General features: G+C 37.9%; 1 protein-coding gene across 1 annotated transcript in view; it reads left to right on the top strand.

Moving 5' to 3' along the window:
- The first annotated feature begins 3,069 nt into the window (after nt 1–3,069).
- Nucleotides 3,070–14,934, top strand: part of LOC140242072 (slit homolog 2 protein-like) — a 156,059-nt gene continuing 144,194 nt past the window's right edge. The window contains exons 1-3 of the mRNA XM_072321831.1: nt 3,070–3,407; nt 14,404–14,475; nt 14,818–14,889. Of these exons, the coding sequence (XP_072177932.1) occupies nt 3,238–3,407; nt 14,404–14,475; nt 14,818–14,889 (314 nt within the window). The 5' untranslated portion in view covers nt 3,070–3,237. The remainder of the gene's footprint in view (nt 3,408–14,403; nt 14,476–14,817; nt 14,890–14,934) is intronic.

Here is a 14,934-nt window from a genome sequence, read left to right on the forward strand (position 1 = left end):
TCGGACCGTCCCGATTTGTACCGAGAGACGCGGACAAAGTCGTTTGTTCACACCCCAAGATTCTTTTCCACTTTGCTATGCTATCAAAAAGAGTTTATCTACAGATTCGAGCGGTTTTGTTTGATCAAGAAGGTATCAAAGCGGAGCGAAGAGGCAGAAAACTAAAACTCCTCAGGGGAAGTAAACCAACTCGACTGTCATTCAATGATTCACGCAAATCTCAACTTTTAGAGGATCTGCAATCAAATTCTTGAAGGTGATGTGGTTACTTTGAAGTTCTATGTTTGCGGCCGCCCAACTTTAACCCTGTCATAGCCAGGAACCGGACTGCAAAATATTAAGATCAGTATATCAACGGAATTCGGAACAGTTGTCATTCGAGGGTTAAGGGGAACTACTAACGCTAAGTTGGAACTCGGCTTACTTTTCATTGATTTCTTGAGTTATTTCTTCAGGTTGAGTACCAGATAGAATTCTTACAAAGAATATAAACATTAGAAATGTATAACTGTATAAACTATAAAGTCACATGAAACGTCTTTTCAACTCATCTCAGATTACAACCACTGAATCAACGAATGCATTCTTCCCACAAATGCATATGAGTGTGCTGATCAGAAGTAGAACAATGTATTTGTGCAAGATGCTATGCTATTACGATGTCCAGATGAGTAATTGTGTTCGGAAAGAGATGGTACAGAAATAGAGGGAAGGATATGATTATAATATCAGCAGCAAACAGACGCGATTTTTTTTTCTCTCTCTCAGTGAGTAACCGTTTTATGGCTCAGGCATAGGTTCGATACCTTGCATTTTATTTTGATTGGTGAATACAAACCTATTTTATTTGGTCACTTCGTTGTCTTTTTCCCCTGAGGACCAGGAGACGGTTGGGTAAACACAATCTTCAAAACAACCGTGAAATCTTACTATTATAAATATATGGTTGGTCAATTCCAACTTCACTCCAGATAACGTTCTAGAGAGAGCATATAGGGTGTGTGTTTGAGAAACACTCACAGGTTAGCAAACTGAGCAAAGTGGGCTTTAAGCCGAGGAGAAAGGTGGTTTGTTTCTTTCCCTAATTACCAGCGCTTTGAGCCCGCCTTCACCGGCCACGATCGATACCTGGTATCGATTTCGCTCGATGGGGCTCACTGGTTTTCCTTGGTTTTACGGACCACAGTTTGAGTATCAATGACTTCGATATCATGATATAGACTAGGCTTACTCGTTCAGACACAGACTATTTTCCTCTACAGGATAAAAGAAAGGCAACATGGACTGTTTCTCTATGATAAATATTACAGCCGTTGCATTCTTGCATGATTAGTGCACCTGTTTTGCGACACCAAGGCATCTAAGTCTGACAAAGTAGACTAGAATGTGTATGAGATTCTTTTATAACGACAACAAAAACGTCCTAATCGTTATTTGCAGGGTGGTGGTACATTTCAACATTAAGCCCACTGACTGCGGAACGAATTATAACATTTACAATCGAGATTGTTGCTCATCAGCTCAACAGATCAATTCAATCATTGACTTTTACCTTTCCTCGAAAGTATTCCCAAATCATTTGTGCTAATGACGCGCCTTTCGTCATAGGTACATTTCGATTCGGTTACCTGTTTACAGGACCATGGTGATGAATATTCTTTGCAATCTCCGAGAGCTTAAAGGGATCGTACAGTTTTGGTTGAGACTTAACTTCAGGTTTCTAACATTTTTGGATGAGATAACGAGAAACCTCTTATGAAATATGAGGAGATTTACCAACGAATATGTAGCGAAACAAATAGCCCTAACTTTCTGTTCATGCCTTTACAAAAGTGTTTATGTTAGATGGTATAGAATAATGTATTGGATTGGAGGCATATACCGACGGATTGTCTAATGAGTCGAAATATTTATCTATTTTGTCCTTTTCAAGGACTCGAGTTCGAGGAAAGAGACAGAAAAAATATAGGTCCTATGACGATTTTTATTGCCTTGCAACACCGTCATGGAGCGTGCTCTTGATCGGCAGCAGTGTCAGAACTCCCCTTCTTATTTGTATTATACACCTCCCGTTCTCTCTCCCCCTTTCCAGCGCTCTGTGAGAATCAGCGGTGATCGGAGTGCACTCACTCTGTGAGGCTCACTTCCAAGAGTGAACGTTAGCGAGCACGCACTGCCAACGCTCGTTCCGGACAGTTTTACACCCGACATTAGTGTCCTACGGTGAAGCCCTTGGATCTATCGGTCCCGAGACCTCAAGCTCCTCCGACGCAGCGGCGGCAGCGGTAGCGTTCCTTCTGGACTCGCCGCCTTTTTGAATAGGGGGAGACCAGTCAGGTCGGCTCTGCTGGCGATTAGAGACAAGAAGAAGACTGAGGATTTACACAACGGGGAATCCTAACAACTGCTGCTAAATGAGATTTGTGTATATGTGTTTCCCTCCTCAACTTTTACAGCGTCTCCTCTGAGAAAACGGATGTATTTTTCAAGAACATCGTGGAGCACTTCCGTATGAAAACTGGAGATATCATTAACTGGTGGAATCCATATTGAAGGTGGCTGTTGGAATAATACGATCAACAAATATTTGCCTTTTCTCGAGATGGATTATTAATTTCTTGGTGATTTCTTGGGTGAAGTGTGAGTGGGACACGCCGTCGTCTTTTTCAAGGATACCTGAAAAGAAAACCACCTCTGCTCTTTATAGAAGTTCGAAGTCGTTCAACCTCCCTGTTCAAAGGCAGAGGGTGTGTGGTCGCGGTGTAGATCGCTGGGAGTCGCCGACTGGGAGACACCCATCCGGATTAACGTCGTGGTGTGGTGAGGTTCGCCAGATCCACAGCGGCTCCAGAAAATATCCCCGCTTCCTTAACCAGAATCGGATAAAGTGGATTCATGTAATCTTTGGGCACCATTTATCCATACCCGGACAATGTGACAACCTGTTTTACATTGTCTCCTCATCTATAACGCTTACTATTATTCAGAGAAAAGGGAGAAAAAAAAACCCCCAGCAAGATAAGAAGAAAACAAACAACAACCACAGTAGCTCAAACAAATACGCTGAATGATGAGAACGTTTTAATCTCGCCATTCTCTTATTTCGCACTGTACCGCGGAAAGGATAAACTACAACTCGCCCGCGCTCTTTACCTAGCTCGGTCGAGATTTTTCTCTTGGATTTTATACTTGTGAATATTTTCTTTCGCGAGATTTATCCAGCATTTTACTTTCACGATGTCGCTTGCTGTGGTTGGCGCTGTGCTTCTTGCGCTCTGTGCGCTTGGTTCCGCGACGACGGAAGTGAGGTGTCCTAGACTGTGTAGTTGCTATGGAAATACAGTGGATTGTCGAGAGAGAGGGCTGCACGAGGTGCCACGAGGAATACCGCTAAACACAGAAAGATTGTGAGTATAGAAGATAGCTATCGCTTCTCATCAGATAGATAATAATCCGTATACTGAAGCCGCGTTTCCCCGTGAGTGCTCGGTGGTCCATTATTGTAGCAGCGGTTGTCTTTTCGCTGCGGTATCCAGTGAGCACCACTTAAAAAATGTTCTACTCTCCCTCAATCCACCAATATAATCCCTCTCCTGACAGAGAAATGAAGAAACGAGTTCAGTGTATGTTCAGTGTAATATGAAATATATGTATATATACATATATATTACCTATAAGGTAACTATGAGCAGATAATGGCTCCATAAAGCTGGATCCATGAAAGGGAGTGTAAAATAGCTTTATTTCTTTTTTTCAGGACCACTGTCTCAAATTGACACTGTTATCTCACAATATTTATATCTCACAAAATAGCCCTTTCTTTGGCTACCATTAGGTTATAATCAGCACCATACTACAACAATAACCAAAACAGAATTTAATTTCTCGATCGTCAAATATATCATTTCGAAGAAGTCTGCTTTTTTTAATTACGCGGTCTGTGCCATAAATTTGATGCGTATGCTATGAATGCTGCGCTTTAAAGTGAACGTCCCCGACAAAATCCCCGACTAATTCGAAATATTTCATCAGCTGGATCTATGAAGATCTGCCTCGAGGCATACTTAGTCAATCTGCACAGATTCATGTCCTCTCTGCATGCGTCTTTTTATTCTTCTCGGGCTGTGTGTGTGTGTATATGTAGACATTTTCGCTGCTACTCATTGTATAATACCATCTTACTGTGGTGTAAATGAAATTTGCGCATTACAATATGTCTTCATCGTACTCATTCAATATCATCAACATTAATATCATCTACTTCATAAATTATGAATATCACTGCGATACTCAAATATATGGAAAAGTCGTAAAAAAAAAAGTACATTGGAAAAGTTGATGTATTTTTTTAAGTTGGCTTTGTATCTATGGATTGTGCGTCTCAGTTGAGTTCAGTCATTGATGCGTAAGGTAAACAGTGCCCTTCTGTACTCAGTATGTGGACGATGACGTGCACTTATGATCGGAATGTGTTTACCCCTTTCATAATAGCCCCACTTACCTCCTTTTTCATGCCCTTCGGAGTCTTCAGCGATGTTGACGAGATTTTGATATTTAGCCTTCTTGAACATGCATGAAACATAACTTTCAAACTCCAGATGCCACTTTTTTAAATCTACGCCATCGCACGTAACGCTTGACTCTCCCATTTCATTTTTATTTATTCTGATTACTGAACTTTCCGATGAAATATTAGATAGCTACAAATTTATTTCACTTTGACTAAAAGAGCGACTTTGCCCTGATCATGTGCAATATTCGATTTATAGAAGATGTTTGATTTCGTAAGGAATTCCTGTGAATCTTGATTGCTTGGTATACGAATAAAGACACATTTATTATTTCTTTTTTTCCCCCAAATGTATAAAGGGCTATCGTGAATACAATACTCCTTGAAGAACGTGGCGACTGAAACACGTAATACATGTACGTGTTACCAAACACTCCCAATTGGAGTGAAAAGGGGGTGGGGTGCGTGCTTAGCGACACAAAAGATTGTATTTATTTTCTGCGATCAGAATCCAATATCGTCGCGATGGATTTTCGCGAACAAAAGGGACGAAAGAAAGATTACAACTTTGCAGCAAAGGAATATAGAAAAGTCTCAAGGACTCTGCAAATACGAACTTGTCGAAAGTAAATTATGAAAGAGGCATGGGACAGCCGTGGCTGAGAAATATATCGCAGAGTATAACGCACCGCCGAAGGTCTCCGACAAAGGGGAAGAGAAAGAAAGAAAAACAGAATTTAAACCACGCATTCAAAAGCAGAACAGAGCCTTTGTCAAAAAATACTGCAAGCCTATTTTTCCCTTGTTGCGCTACTAAAATGTAAAAAAGCTTTTTCTTATGTTTTCTTTTTTTTTCTTGCGACAATAGGTAAAAGTCGCAGTCGTAATTACCACGTGGTCAATCAGCGGTAATCCCTTTGAAGCAAATTTGCGTCACACTAAGAGAACCCTTGGCGCAATAAGTTGTCACACGTTGGATGCTGACATTCCCCGGAGCATTGGAACAAAACGTGATTTCTGAGCAGACGAGGTTGCGCGGTGTGCATGTCTAATGCTTCTTTCTCATTGTCAATTACCAAACCCTCATCATCAAAAAAAATCTGGTGCTGCACTATAATAGTGTAGGCAAATTGTATACAGTGAGAAGCGTCCTTAAAGTCTGCAAATTCCCGTGTGGGTTGTGTGGTCCCTTTAAATCCACAAAAATGATGGCATTGTGGCAAATGAATTCTATCAAAGTGGCCCAAGTTACATCAATAATTCATGTGGCACTATTGAAAATTATGGACGGAGTAACAAAGCACGTGTGGAGTACTCGGAGAAACGTCCTCATTCGGGACGACTTCGGGAGATGAGACGTGGCCAAAGAGATTCTGTAGATTCTCTTTGGATGTGGCAGAGACACCATCTTGTTTAAAATTCTAACAACTAGCTTTCCTACCTCCCAAAACCCATCGAATCCCATGGGAATTGTGCCGAAGAAGTCACCATCTTTTCATCATCAAATTAGCAGCTCTGATTTTCTTTGCGTATCCTTAACAGGTGAATAGTTTTAACAGTTTAGATCATCAAATCTCATGCCCCACCCCTACCCACAAATGCCAATTTGAAAGTTCTTTAACTGTAATCTTTTAGAATGTGTTGCCAATGTAAAGATCAACTATAGATTTGGCAGTTTAGATGATGTTGATTTATCAACCGAAATGAACCATATTGACGAAAATTACCAAAATAGGGCTAAAAATTAATGTTTCTTTAAAAAATGCCATCATGATACGATATGTTATATACAAACGAATAGTACTTAAGTACAAAGTTATACAGCATATCATACCAGCACAGAAAATGTGTTACTTGATGTGATCAATCGACATTGTGACGTCATTTCATGCGAAATAATATCGTTGCATCACGTAGGCCCTACTTGACCTCGTCTCACCTGTTTAGAGAAGGCAGGTCTTCCACTCGGCGAAAGTGAATGTCTCCAAAATATGTATTCGGATAATTGGGAATTACAGCACTTGAAAGAGTGACTATGTAACAGATGTAGATCTACTATGGCGAACGAGAGTAGAAATTATGTTTCACAGGAATTTCGGATTCCTCACATCAAACGAAACGTGAGGACTTGTTGTTTTGTTTGTTTGTTTGTTTGTTTGTTTTTTGTATCGTTCTCTTTTACATGAAAAGTTGCGTGTCACTCTGATAACCAATAGCGTTTGATATACTTTAATTTGTTGGGGGGGGGGGGGGGTGGGTTTGTTGCTAAAGGGGGGTTCATTCATTCCTTTCAAGCCCGGCAGATTCTTCTCCCAAACACTCACTCCGAATTAATGGCAAACCCCTTCTCGCTACTAATGAAAAGGAGAACGGACGGGGATTGCGTAATCAGGAGAACATCACCATCATCCCACTGCGTTACCATGGCGACTCATCTCACTAGGGCTACGATGCGCGGAGTGGCCTGGTTATTATACTGACACACTCAGATATGGGTTTGATATTGGCAGGTTAATTTAATTACTCGATGTTTCAAGGGCAATACCCTCATTTGCATTCCCCTTCGATGCCCGTAAAATGTAATCAGAAAGTGAAAAGCTATTGGCGTATCGAAAAGTAGCTATAGTGCTAGATAGAATATCAAACATCTTGGTTTAGTTAGTCAAGTCAAACAATGGAATTACTTTTTTAAAGTTTTTTGTCAGGTGCGTTTAGAAGTCCAGAGAGATTTACCTTTTATATTATGCAGTTATACATCGACACTTAATAATTTTCTTATTGATATCAAAAGCAAGAAGTTATTATATTTTCACTACATTATGTATGTTGTGATATTGCACTTTAATATGGGCTATACGATGGGCATCGTGTAGTCGCACATCAGTTACGTGTGTTCTTATAGCAGCACATTTTACCTTTAAGATTTTAGCCTTGATGTGAGTCATATTAATGTATCATTCAAACTTCATACCATGAAATTATGCGTATTATGCTTTAATTATTAATATGCATCTGGTGAAGCTATTATCTTGTTGGCAGTCACATGATATAGTCATCAAGGTGATTTTTCGGTTTAAGGTAGATATTTCAGTGTTCAAGAACGGTTGGCGGCGGGAAGCTACTGCACACTTTGCATTTGAAGCAACATGATGGTATAAAAACCACGTTTTTTCCTTCCAAAATGAAACGGATTTACCCAGTGAATCTGTGATGAAGTTTATGGTTCCTATAACGAGAATACCGCGTTGACGCCCGGGAACTAATCAGCGCAAAATAAACGTGGTTTGAGCATCACTGAGGAAACCAGGAAGGCAGCCTCTTCCGTTACCATGGAAACTCATGACTTTCACACATGACCGCAGTCAAGGGTGATCACGATATCGAGCGATTACTTATGCTTTATTGTTTCAAACTTCTAATCTCGTCGTCCAGCGAAAATGACACACAAAAAAAAAATGGGAAAGCGGAAACCATTTAGAAGAGTATCAGTCTCGTGCGGTTTTTTCCAATAAGCTTATTTGCGGCGAGCCAGCCGGCACTGATGCGTTCTTTCCATTCAGTCTACGAGATATTTCTGTCCATCAGGGAATCTTAAAGAGAAACTCCTCACTCCCTATCCCGAATGAATTTCATGGACAGAATTTAGTCGATAGAACCGAGCAGAGAAGTGTTTTCTATATCCGTCAGGTTTCAGGAAATGTGTTTCACAAAACAGAGATATTAGCCAAAATCACAATGTTATTGTCGGTATAGATGATGCGATTAATATCCCTTTTGAAATTATTAAACAATATTTTGTATCCTATCAAATTATCGTATAGAAGCTGTAAGACTTAAACAAGGAAAACTCTTGTTTAAAGTGGAGATATATAGATAATTATAGTGATCGACATATTACTTGTTTGCGAACCACGCGGCAAACCAATGAGAAAGTTATTTTCAGTTTATGGATGAGGTATTTAGCTTGTGTGTGTTTTTTTTTTTTTTTTTGCATATCATTTATTTTTGTTATTATATAATGATGGGTATAGGCATATGCTTGTAAAAAAAAAACATTTTTATTGATGGAAATGAAATCAGTTCAATTCAATTCAATTCATAAAAGACGAGAACGTCACAGCATTTGTAATGTGAGTAAAATAACTGACTAGTAAATATAATATCATGCATCAAAACATGTCAATTTCTTGTCTGTCGTCCAGTTCTCATGAATTTATTAGTGTTCCGCTACATTGACTATTCTCTGTTTTATAAGTCAATTCGATCTGATACAGTTTTGTCCCCTTATTATACGTTATCTCAAATAGTATACTTGAGTATATCTTGTAGGCAAAGTAAAAAAGAAAAAAAAAATATCCCTCACAGTGAGCCACCTGGCAGAAGAAATGAATATTTTGCAAAGAATGTATTGTGCTCTAGGTGATTATGACGATGTTTTCAAATATTTTGGGGAAATAAAAACAGAACAAAACAAGAAAGGGCATTCAGCAGACCACGCCAGAATAAAGAAAGTCAATTGCACCAGCCATACTACACTGTACTATAATATATACCATACAAATATCATATACCATGTAAATTGAATAACATCTTTGATACATGATCTCCGTTTAAAGCAGGAACTATGTCATGTACGTCCATTCTAATTGTTTAATTATCCGAAGACAATGATTCCATTACAAGTGGTGTTGAAGAATATAGCAAAACAAAACAAAAAACACCCACAAAAGTAAACAAGCACAAAAAACCAAAAGTAAACAAGCACAAAAAACCAAACCAAAACAAAACAAAACAAAACACTTGACAATATAAAACACTGATTGAAGTTCCGGTCTTCAATATCAATTTCGATTAATTTCTGCAATTTTTTTTTTTTTAAAGTAATGTATTCTAAGGAAAATCAAGTGTTCAAATAAATTTGATGAATCATTTAGATACGGAAATACAGTAAATTCTTGCATTTTCATTTTCATGACATGCACCACGATGTTGCAGGGGCCGCAGAAATAAACATACACGTAATGATGTTTCATGAATGGACAGCCCTTTCCTGACAAAACGACTTGAAAACTATTCTTAACGATTTACTCACAAAATAGGGGTGCAAGTGCGGGGGGGGGGGGGGCGGTGTGGAGTCACGAATGGCTTGGCTTAATTTCACTTTGATATAAAATATAATGTTAGTATACTTACAGGGACCATAAATTAAAAGTACTATACAAATCCGTTGTACTTGTCAGTGTATGCTACATTATATTTCAATATATTTTCTAATGAATATAATATGTTAATTCATATTCATTCAAAGACAATATTTATCTATCAGTTTTCGAGATATCTTCGAGAAATATTCCATACGATAAGAGAGAGAAAGAGAGAGAGAGAGAAAAAAAAGAAGGGGAGGGGATAGAAAAGACAAAGCGTCGCCAAACCACGATTAAAATGATTTTTGACCCTGGAGTTAAAGAAGAAATCACGATTTCGAAGCATCTTGTGTGTTTCATCCGATTTTAATGAACCATCATTAGCAATGAAAGCTGCTATCATGCACATGACGTTGAAAAAGTGAAAGTGTATAAACCAGTCCGTGCATGGGGTTTGATTTTCAAAGAGACTTAAAAGTAGTGTACTTTTGTCTGTCATCAGTTTAAAATTGGGAAGTCGAATGCCAATTAAGGATGTATGGTGTTTTAGTATCAACCTGCAAAATGCGTTAATATTGTCATGATGATAATGCTTCACAATTATCTGCAAAATCAATGCTTCATTATCATGACTAATGTACCAAACCGCGAGTGTGAAATGACCTTGAAATGACAGAGGGGATGAAAACGTAATGTAGAACATATTTTGCCAGAACATCGTGGTGTCTGATAATGAGAGCAGATTAGGCAATTTGCCTGGGAATTAATGTCCCATGTACTGTATATATAGAAAACATGCCAGCTATAGTGCACCTATTAGAGATGATACCTTAAAGGGAAAATTACTCCCAACACACAGATATACGACACACACAGACACACAAACACACAGACACAGACACACACATAAACTCTCAAAAATGAAATGATAAATCAACATTTCAAATGTCACTCTTCCAACCTTTTGTCAGATGTTAAATCTAACAATTAGAATGTTGGACTTATGTACTTTTTTACTTTTAAACTAATTTCACGTGTATAATGAAATGGTAAATCCAACAATTCAAGTTTTAAGTTTAACGTTTAACAAAATGTTGAAAGAGTGACAACATTTAAAATGTCAATTTACCATTTCATTTTCAAGAGTGTTATATTGCTCTTGTTGTTACTGATTTTAGATCACTTATTCTGTTGAATAATGTTGAATTTAACAATTAAAATGTTGGACTCACATATACCATTTTACGTTTAAACTAAATAAGTATAATGAAATTGTAAATCCAACAAAGTGCTGAATTCACCATTTGACAAAATGTTGGAGTGACAACATTTAAGATGTTGATTTACCATGTTATTCTTAAGAGTGTATTTTGCTTTTGATGTGTCTATTTTTAGATCACCTATTCTGTTTCAAGGTTTCATTTCAAAAATAAACGCTGTAAACCTGCAGTGTCCATGGGAAATTTTCCATGCTGCAAGAAACATCTTCATTAAGTTCAACCTGTTTTTTTTTTTTTTTTTTTTTAATCTAGAAACGGGAGAAACGGGAATTTATCATTCTGAAATAGAGAGTCATGAAGGAGAAGAAATTTGAACTCACACCAACGGATTTTGCCGAGGAGAGGTCTAAAAAGCCGTGCTTTCAACTTACACCACGTCTTTCGATTACCCATGACCGGCATATAGTCGTATACATACATGTACAGGCAATCGGGTGACTAAGGAAGCCATTATCTGACAGCAAAGTGTTAGACCGGCGTTGACACCTCATTCAGTGAAAGTGAGATAGGGGCGACTTGTCGATGCGAGGGGGACATCAATCAATAGCTGTTTACTTTGACGAGAATTGGAACGTTATTAGAGGGCCTATTTCTATTCATTTCTTTTCTACAACCCTCACCCCCTCCCTTTCTAAGCAGTCTCGAACGAACAATGGCATACTGAGAATTCACGGATCCGCGAAATTACCAGTAACACCAACTGAAAGAGACTTCTGATTGCCAAGTCTCGAATCACCTTTATAGCTACTCATTGAGACCCGTGACTTCACTAGTTCGCTTATAAGTTAGTTTACCATAAGCCAAACAAAACAACAAAGAGGTTCGCGAGGTCATCTGTACCGTTATGGCAATTCACATTCAGTTATTTATTCATTCATTCATGAATTCATCAATCTATATTGTGTATATCTATCAATTTATACGGACATGTGTATTTTCTCTAGTCATCATAGTCATGATACAATTATACATTATTTCCTACAACTATTAATTAATCGATTCACTCATTCATTCATTCAGTATAGTTCATTCATTTATCCAACAATGAATATACAGCTGCTTGCTTATGGAGAGCCTTTGCATGATCAACCGTCGTTCCATATTTTTAGTAAAAAGAATTAACAAAGAAACAAAGAGAAGACTTCGTCCAGTCATCGTCACTGCTGTCGCTCTTCATTCATTAATTATTAATGCTTTATCCTTCGTTCACTCATTCATCACCAACCGCTATTCATTTATCAATTACTCATGCATTTATTCATTCATTCATACAGCAATCATTATTCTGACAAAATTAATATGCATCGATTTATTTATTTCCAGTCGTTTCTTCAATAGTTCCGTTTCATTTCTAATCCTCAATATGAAATGAAATGGCTTGAACAATTTAAACATTATACATAAGGGAAGTAAAATTGTATTCTTTTATTATTACGACAACTAAAAAATAACATTGACATAATTTACGTCTACATTGAATAGCTAAGTCAGTGAAAATGTCCACTAAAATGTATCCGTAAGATGTCAGGTGTTTTTAAGTGACCAAATCATATCACTCTCCCTGCTTAGCCCGGTCCAGGTCTCATAAATAATATACCTCATCAGTATTTAAAAGCAAAGTTTTGTATATCTCCTGCGAGGCCACTGTGTCTATACATTATGCCTTCCGACGTAGATGAGAAACGAATGTTTTGTTTTGGCCCTGATTCATGTTACTCTGAACCTGCTCTGAGACCTAACCCCGCCTTTCAATTCTTTCTTCGAGTAAAGATGTTTCTGTACCTAAAATCAGGGAGATAGATTCGTAAGACTGGGAATGACGTGTCAGACTTTCCGCCAAAGAAGATGGTATAGACAGATAAAAACGCCATATATTATTATAAGCAGGAGAGAGTGATGTACGGGCACATATTTTTATGAACAATACATGTCATATTGTGATAGTCTACGTCTGTATAGGTGGCATTATCATCTTTCTGTAACACTATCACGAATCAACTGACCCACTCTGGCTCCAATCTAATCCGGAACACGTTCCTCCGGGCGACGAAACTCTCAATAATTCAAGTCGTCCCAATTACTGCGAGAAAGAGAGAGGGAAAAAATACCTTGATCTTCAAAACTTTCATCCAAAAAGAATCGAGTTTGGGGTGACTGTATATTATGGGAAGATAGAATGGATGACAGAGGGTGAGGGGGGGGGGGTAGTACGAAGGGAGGGGGTGAGGAAAAGCAAGATGGTTTGGATGCTGTACGTGAGGGGTGAGATAATGACCGGGACCAAGAGGCGCTTTCGTATGCTATCCTGCCGGACACTGGAGACCACTTCGTGGAAGTAGTTTGCACAAACTGTTTGCTTGCTCCACCTCCAAAAGGGCCGACGTCGTTTGGATGTGATACATTTCACGAGAGTGTGAACATCCGACGCGCTAAGAATCGCCCATGAGCCTAATTTTCTTTCGTATCTCAGCCGTCCCGGTTGCCAGTCAAGAAAGAAAAGATGAGACCAGCCTATAAAAAAGGGGGAAAATAGAGTCATTGAGAAAGTCCTGAAACACAAAAGAAACCGCACTTGTCTTCATGCACGCTGTTTCGCGGCAAATAACAAAGTGTAAGTCACCACAATTTCGCACTCTCTCGTGCTATTCGCATTGTCACGTTACGCTATATGAACGACACAACCCGCTCATCAACCGATATACAAGCAGCGCTCGTAACCAACTTAAAAAAAGAACAAAATAAAACACACACACACACACACACACATACACACAACAAAAAACACAAAACACATAACAAATCTTATACAGCATAATAGTAAAATGTGTTTTAGGTCATTCTCCCTCATCCAGGGGACATGGAATTTCAATTTTTAAGTAAGGATGACCATATGACTATGATTATATAATTTTAGCGAAAGATCATTGCGTTGAACAGCGCATTAAGTTTCAATAAAGTGTATTTGATATCTATATCACCAATATTTCGAACAACACAAAATAGTCAACGCAAATTAGTGACAAGTATTCTATATCGTGACCATTATGTTACCCATTCATTCATTATTACTATTAGTATTATTATTATTATTATTATTATTATCATTATTATTATTATTATTATCATCATCATCATCATCATTATTATTGTTGTTGTTATCATTATCATTATTATTTACTTATTCATTTTTCTGTCAAAATTGCGTTTTCGTCAGGCTTACTATTTGTATCATTCTGTTTTCGGTTGTGATTACGTAACAAGTCCCTTTATCTGGCGGAACACGGCAGGTAGTATATAATAACACTATTTTAGAAGATAGTGCTATCTACCCTTGATAGGAACTCAGGCGAAAGATGATCATAACTTGTGGATCTAGCTGATATAGCGATGCGTCACAGTGCACTTCAATTAGCAAATCAAATAGCAGAGAACCTGAATTGTCTACGTTTTATCTCTTCTTTGTTCACAGGTACCTCAATGGAAATAACATCACAAGAATAAGCAGGAAAGATTTTGAAGGAATGGATTCTCTTCGAACATTGTAAGTGATATTTTCCTTAAGATAACTTTTAATATTTTATCTTAATCATTATTTTATTGCTTTGTGAATTTTGTGTAAGTTATTTGTGCAAATTGCAGTTGATATCAGTTTTTATGAGATGGATTTGAAATCGATTGCAAATATATTATAGCGATTGATTTGGGGACTGTGATTCGAATCAATCGCTATATTTTGTAATACAGTCGTTGTACAATGTCTGCTAGAAGATAGGAAAAACTGAAATCCATGTAATACGATCACTATAAAATGTTTGGTGAATATTACCTTTCATGTATTTGATATCTCGATCTCGTCGTCTTTTTGTATCTCTCTCATCAACAGACAGCTCATGGATAACCAAATCGTACATATTGAACGGAGAGCCTTCAAACACTTGGTCAACGTTGAACGGATGTAAGTTTACTGTAAATTTGGAATGGCGATATACCGTAATATACA

The sequence above is a fragment of the Diadema setosum genome, chromosome 18, assembly GCF_964275005.1.
Source record: "Diadema setosum chromosome 18, eeDiaSeto1, whole genome shotgun sequence".
NCBI classification, from domain to species: Eukaryota; Metazoa; Echinodermata; class Echinoidea; order Diadematoida; family Diadematidae; genus Diadema; species Diadema setosum.